Raw genomic sequence first — 7,807 nt, 5'->3', positions numbered from 1 at the left:
TGTTATGATCCACACAGTCAAATGCCTTTGCATAGTCAATGAAGCACAGATAGACATTCCTCTGGTATTCTCTGCTTTCAGCCAAGATTCATCTAACATCAGCTACAATATCCCTAGTACTACGACCCCTTCTAAACCCAGCCTGGACTTCTGGTAGTTCTCTGCTGATGTGCTGTTCCAGTCGTTTTTTTAATAATCTTCAGTAAAATCTTGCTTGCATGTGAAATCAGTGAGATTGTTCTATAATTTTCACACTCTATTGTGTCACCTTTCGATGACAAAGTAAAATATTACAATGAAATGTACAAGGAGTTGAAGTCAGAAAATCAAAAGGGCCAAAATTGCTTAGCATTTCTTAAGCTTGAGGAACTGAAGAAAAAATTCAAACCTTGAGTTGCTATAATCAATGATGCTTTAGGCAGAATATTAAATGATCCAGGAAATATTAAAAGAAGATGGAAAGAATATACGGAGTTATGGTATCGAAAGGAATTGGCAGACACAGAAGAATTTAATGAAACAACGTATGAACAAGAGCCAATGGTGATGAAGGAAGAAGTTCAAGCTACTTTGAAGGAAATAGCAAAAAATAAGGCCCAGGAATAGATGGTATACTAATTGACATATTTCAGCTAGCAGATGCTGCACTGAATGTGCTCACCAAACTGTGCCAAAAAATCTGGAAGAGATCTATATTTGTTCCCATTCCAAAGAAAGGTGACCCAACAGAGTGTGGAAACTACAGAACAATCTCATTGATTTCCCATGCAAGAAGATTTTACTGAAGATTATCCAAAAATGACTGGAGCAGCACATCAGCAGAGAACTGCTAGAAGTCCAGGCTGGGTTTAGAAGGGGTCATAGTACTAGGGATATTGTAGCTAATATTAGATGTATCTTGGCTGAAAGCAGGGAGTATCAAAGGAATGTATAACTGTGGTTCATTGACTATACAAAGGCATTTGACTGTGTGGATCATAACAAACTGTGACTGACTCTGAGAAAAATGGGAATCCCAGAACACTTGATCACTTGATCGTGCTAATGCAAACCCTATACTTGAACCAAAAGACAGTTGTCAGAACAGAGCAAGGAAACACTGCATGATTCAAAATTGGGAAGGGTTTATGTCAGGGATGTGTCCTTTCACCATACCTTTTCAATCCGCATGCAGAACAGATCATCTGGGAGGCTGGGCTCTATGAGGAGAAATGCGGGACCAGGATTGGTGGAAGATCTGTCAACAATCTGCGTTATGCAGAAGACACAACCCTGCTTGCTGAAACTGAGCAGGACCAGAAGAGCTTGCTGTAGAGGGTCAAGGGCTGGAGCCTTCAATATGGATTGAGGCTCAAGGTCAAGAAGACAAAAGGATTCTCACCACTAGACCAATTGTCAGCATCAGGATGGATGGTGAAGAGATTGAGATTGTTCACAGCTTTAGTCTGCTTCGCTCCACACTCAACACTCATGGCACCAGCAGCCAGGAAATTAAAAGACGTATTGCTATGGGAAAGTCTGCTGTTAGAGACCTCTCTAAAGTACTGAAGAGCAATGGTGTCTCTCTGGAGAGATATAGGACATGGTCTTTGCAATTACTAGTTATGGATCAGAGAGTTGGATAATGACTAGGGAGGATAAGAAAATTGATGCCTTTGAGCTGTGATGTTTGAGAAGAGTATTGAGGGTACCATGGACTGCTATGAAAACAAACAGATTCATCAAGGAGAGGGTTAAACCGGGCTGTTCCTTGGAGGCAAGGATTCTGAGGCTTCTTCTGACATACGTTGGTCATGTTGTAAAGAGATACCTGTCCTTGGAGGAGGACATGATGCTTGGGAGGGTAGAGGGCAGACAAAGGAGGAAAAGGCCCTCTAGTAGATGGATTGATTTGGTGACTGGGGTAATTGGGATGAGTGTGTCGGAGACAATGAGATTGGCACATGACAGAACAGAGTTTAGGGCTGTTGTAAATAGGGTCGATATGAGTCGCAAGCGACTTGATGGCACATAACAACAACAACAACATATTTTGGGAAGGAAAATGCTGGTAAGGTGTGTATACTATTGATAGTGCTTAATTTCACATACTATGGGCATGTTGTTAGGAGAGGTCATTCCTTGGTTGAGAAAGGGGGGTGGGTGCGGTGACAAAAGACAGCAAGACCCAACTAGGTGGATTGACAGGGTGACTGCAGCAATGGGCTTGAGTATGTCAGAGATTATGAGGATAGCACAGGATAGGACAGGGTTCAGATTGGTTGTTCATAGGGTCATTATGAGTCATACTCGACTCAAAGGCACTTGACCACTAGTGGTTGAGCAAACTGGTCAGTTTTATCACCCCATTAGACTCACACTCAGCAAGTTCAGAGGCAGAAAATTAGAATCTCACTACCATCAGAAAAGAAGCAGCAAAGAGTTCAGCACATCCTTTATATATCAGAGATTTCTGCACTAGACAGAAATCTATGTCAACCAGCAGCAGTAACAGAAATGATGAAGAATCGTGCATCAGTGTGAGAAAAAAAAATTCTGTCTAGCCAGAATTGAGAGTCATCTGTCATATTGATGTAAAAGAGGAAGTGCCTTAGCTGACACAACTCAAAGAGAATTGTAATACTGACCCAGAGTCACAAGTCTTACATGTATTTTGTCTAAGAAGGCAATGTGGGAATAATATTACAAAATTTAGAGAGGACTGAAGTGTGGTATTTTCTCCTACTTTGGAAAATAATAGTAAAAAAGTATCTATGCAGCCTTATTGAAGGCTGGAATGAGGAGTTTAAGTTCTTTCTTTTGAATTATTTTCTCATTTATTCAATTATTTAAAGAACTGTCTATGATGGACTTTTTATAAACTGTACACTGCTAGCTAAATAGGGGTAAATGAAACCTAAAAGGCCCTGCCTTCATGGAATTTATGCTTTAATTGTGAAAGCATAAGGGTTTTTTTTAACTACATGCAGAACAGATCATTTGAGAGTCTGGACTTTATGAAAAAGAATGGTCTTGGAATCAGGATTAGAGGAAGACTCATCAAGAACCTGCTTTGCACAGATGACACAACCTAGATTGCTGAAACTGAGGAGGTCTTGATGTTTGCTGCAGATGATCAAGGATTAGAGCCTTCAATATGGATTGCATTTCAATATTAAGAAAACAAAGATCCTCACCACGAGGCTGATAGTCATCAGCATGATACATAGAGAAAACATTGAAGTTATTAAAGATTTTGATCCACAAGATCCACAATTGGCACCAACCATCAAGAAACCAAAAGACAAGTTGCATTGGGGAATTCTGCTGTCAATGACTTCTCCAGAGTGCAGAAGAGCAATGCAGTCAGTCTAGAGACTAAGATGTGTCTAATTCCCACAAATATGGATGACAGAAGAATTAATGTCTTTGATTTGTGGTGCTGCACCTACTTTGCACTGCCAAGAGAACAAAAATGTCTGTCCTGAAAAGGGTGAAACCGAGGGGTTTTTTTTGTTTGTTTTTTTGGAAGCAAGGATTTTGAAACTCCATCTCACATACTTTGGAAATATTATTAGGAGGGAACAGTCCTTAGAGAAGGGCACCATGCGTGGAAAGTCAGCACAGGATAGGATGACCCTGGATGAGATGGATTGACACAGTGAATGTGGCAATGAGAGCAAATGTGTCAGAGCCAGTAAGATTGGCTTAGTTTAGGACATGTTTAGGTTTATTTTCTATAGGGTTACTAGGAGTCCTGTTTGTCTTGGAGGCACATAACAACAGCAACTTGAAGAAATACAAAGTAAGTGCTTAAAGAGGAATTTTCCAACTTGGTAAATAGCTCAGAGAAAGTTAGTAATACAAGAACAGAGATAGCACCATTGGAATGGGACAAAAAGGACATTGATGGGCTTATAAGTATAGTGGCTCACAGAACAATGAGGAAAGAAACCTATTTAAGTCCAGTGATAAGAAAATAAGAGATGAGAAAGTGAAAGTCAGAGACTGTAAATAACACTTGGCATAAGTTTGATTGTAGAAAGGAACAAAAAAAATTTAAACAGAAAGATGTAAGTGGATAATTGCAGATTATGCACTGTTAAGATAGAAGTAGTGTTTAGGTGCACTTAGGAAGTTTCTTGGCCTAATGGTGAAGACTTGTGCTGCCAATCCAAAGGTACATGGTTCAAATCCACCAGCTACACCATGGGGAAATATGGGCAGTCTCTTCCTGTGCAATTAACTGCTTATGAAAACCTGCTGGAAGGACAGCTATGAGTCTGTTATGACTCAATTATACATAACAACAAGTGGGTACAACTACAGAAGAAATACAATCAAGCAGGAAAACAAGAAGAAAATCAGTGAATAAATGTCCTTAAGAGAGACACTCTGGAATTCAGCCCCAGATTTAAAAGTGTTTAGTGACTGATATCCAGAAAGAAGACTGAGAATATAAATTTGTATATGACATAATGAAAATATTGATAATACAAAGAAAAAGTGTGCGACTTGTACCTGCACTGTTCAATTTTTGCCAGTAATATTTATCTATTTCTTTAGAGCAACTACACTATCATGGAGTCTGATTTGACTTCTGGTAAACCTCCATTAATTAGGTTTTTGAAGTTGTAAATCTTTACTGAAAAATAGTGTACATTTTTCTTGTGAGGATCATTGGCTGGTGAAAATGGAGTAGGGAAGGAGGGGAAAGGATGTTTGGATTGAACCAGTTTTAATTTTTTTCAAGGGAGCTCTGATAAGCTGATAGGTAAGAAATTGTGCTGATAACCCCAAAGCAGGTGATTTGCATCCACCAGCTGACTCACAGGAGCAAGATGAGAATTCTCTTCCTATGAGATTTACAGACTATGAAAACTCACCAGAAGGTCATGAATCAGTTCTAACTCCATGTTACTAAGTTGAATTGAGTTTTGCGGGGGTTTTTTTTCCAAGAAAAAGAAATGAAAAATATTTTTTATCAAAAAATACACTATTAGCTGAATAAAACATCAAATAGAATGGAGGACAGAATGTGATTTCAAGATTTCCAGAATATTAAAGAATTTAATGTTTAAAATTTAGAATACTGTAGATTAGTAGGAAAAGAATGGGAGAAATATAATTAAAGTCATTATATTGACAAAGTTCTAGTTGTTGGTAATACTAAATAAAAAGTAATTTCATCCTGACAGACCATGAAACAAGGGAGAAATATAAGCAAGAAAATAGAAAATATTACAAAATCTTTTTCAAAAAGGAAAATTCATACAAGATTAAATTCACATATAAATATTCTATTATGTTCCTAGAGAATTAGCAAAGTAGTTATAAATTACTCCTATAGAAATTACCGAACAGTTACAGTAAAATCATATGTAAGTAAAATCTTACTGAAGATTATAAAAAAAATGACTGGAATATAAACATTGACAGAGAACTACCAGAAACGCAGGCCAGGTTTAGAAGAGATCGTGGCACTAGAGACATTATAGCCAATGGCAGATGGATCTTGACTGAAAGCAAAGAGTACCTGAGGAATGTCTATCGGTGTTTCATTGAATATGCAAAGGCATTTGACTGTGTGGATCACAACAAATTGTGCCCAACCTTGAGAAAAGTGGGAATCCTAGAAGACTTGACAGTGCCCATGAGAAATCTTCATCAGGAAGCAGTCCTCAGAACAGAGAAGGAAAAAAAAAAATACTGCATGGTTCAAAATTAAGTAAGGAGTGCATCAAAGATGTGTCCTGTCTCCATATCTTTCCAATCTGTATAGAAACAGAGCATTCAGGATGTTGGACTTTATGAGGAGGAATGGCATCAGAATTGGAGGAAGACTCATCAACAACATACATTATGCAGATAAAACAACCTTGTTTGCTGAAACTGAGTAAAATTTGAAGCACTTGCTGCAGAAGGCCAAGGACTGTAGTCATCAATATGAATTGAAGTTCAATATCAAGAAAACAAAGATTTTCACCATTTGGATAATTGGAAGCACTATGATAAATGGAGAAGAGACTGAGATTGTTAACAATTTCAGCTTGCTCGGCTCCACAATCCACACTCTTGACACTAGCACTCAGGAAATTAAAAAACAAATAAAGAACACTAATTACATTAGAGAAATCTTCTGTGAAGGACTTCTCCAAAAGTATTAAATAGCAACTATGTCAGACTAGATACTAAGGTGCATCTCCTTCAGGCCATTGTCTTTGCAATTACTTGCTATGCATCCCAGAGCTGGACAATAACTAAGGATGATAGAAGAAGGACCAATGCCTTTGAGTTGTGTTGCTGGAGAAGTATTGAACAGACCATGAATTTACAAGAGAACAAAAAAGTCTGTCTTGGAAAGGGTGAAACTAAGCTGCTCCTTGGAGGCAAGAATTTTGAAGCTCTGTCTTACCTACTTTGGCATGTGGCTAGGAGGTACAAATCATTGGAGAAAGACATTATGCTTGGGAGGATGGAGAGAAAGTACAAGACAGAAAGACCCCAGAAGAGATGGATTGACACAGTAATGGGGGTAATCAGGGTAGATGTGTGGGAGACAATGAGACTGGCTCAGGATAGGGCAAGGTTCAGATCTATTGTACATAGGATCACTATTAGTTGCTGGTGACTCGATGGCACATAATAACAGCAAGAACAACAAATCTAACAATGTATACAATTTTTTAAAAAGTTAATTTTAATGTTAGAATTTAAAGTATCACATATAGTGGGGAAATAGAGACAACTAAAACACAGAAATGTCATCACTTCTCTTTCTGAAATGAATTCTTTAATTCAATATTACAAATTATAAATATTACAAAAAATTTAGTAGTGGTTTTTGTGTCACTAATTAATGTTTCATAATAGAGTTTATGCTCTGTTTGTATGAATTTTTGGAAATTTCTGCAAAATCAGAAACTTAATAAACCATTTAAACAGAAAGTATACTCAGGCTGAAAGCACAACTAATTCACCAAGCCGAAGATGCAGTGAGATAACCATCAACCCCCTTACACCATACCCAGAGCCCAAATGCTTACCTTTTTTCCCTGTGTTTTTATAGTTCTGGATATTCTCTGTCTTACTGGAGTGCTGGAAGTTTAGATCTGCATAAGTTACTTCTTCAGACATTGATGGATAGGCAATGGAAAGCTCCACAGACTACAAATCATAATAAAGCAAAATACTATTTTACTAATATAATGCAAACTAAGAAAGCTGAAAGTTAAATGAATTCACGTATTCTAAGTCTCAATACTTAAAGGTTTGCCTCAATCAGCTACATATTCCTGAAAATAAAAACAAAAATAATAACCTCTGCCTCTGCAGACAATAATAGATGAGCTGTTAAAACTGTTAGCAGGAAGAGATGAACATCCTTCCTCCTATTAGTTCTCTTTTCAGAATTGTCTTGATGGAAAGTAAAAACACCAACCTGAGCCACAGTGATCACTTCTTAAAACTGTTTTATTAACTTTATTAGTATTCTGCAAGGGAGTCATTGACAGACACAGATCATGAATATCACATGGTGTAGGTATAATATAGGATTTAATGAAAGGGTGTTAAAGCATTACAACTTTTAAGCTACATATTTACAGAAAGGCTGGCTTCTTTGAAGAATGCTCATTTTTTTCACTGCACTGGCATGTCATAGATGTTTTACAAGTATTGTGACTGAAGATACAACTGAGAAGGGCTACTTTAACCAGGAAGGCAAACAAGCCCAGACAGAACTCAAGAGAGGAGACAGCAAGCTCTGTTACCCACAAAGTTGCAAACAAAGGCAAAGCCTAAAAGCAACGTGTTGTTGTTGTTATGT

At 37.7% G+C, this 7,807-nt stretch overlaps 1 protein-coding gene across 1 annotated transcript in view; it reads right to left on the bottom strand.

Annotated features, from left to right (window-relative positions):
- CLEC12A (C-type lectin domain family 12, member A) overlaps positions 1–7,116 on the bottom strand; it is a 45,856-nt gene extending 38,740 nt beyond the window's left edge. Inside the window, exon 1 of the mRNA XM_006903199.1 lies at positions 7,026–7,116. Coding sequence (XP_006903261.1) covers positions 7,026–7,116 — 91 coding nt within the window. The remainder of the gene's footprint in view (positions 1–7,025) is intronic.
- Between the last annotated feature and the right edge of the window lie 691 nt (positions 7,117–7,807).

Source organism: Elephantulus edwardii, unplaced genomic scaffold, assembly GCF_000299155.1.
Source record: "Elephantulus edwardii isolate Elephantulus edwardi_28Jun2011 unplaced genomic scaffold, EleEdw1.0 scaffold00533, whole genome shotgun sequence".
NCBI lineage: Eukaryota > Metazoa > Chordata > Mammalia > Macroscelidea > Macroscelididae > Elephantulus > Elephantulus edwardii.
The sequence above is the reverse complement of the archived record's forward strand: the minus strand, read 5'-3'. Positions and strand labels throughout refer to the sequence as shown.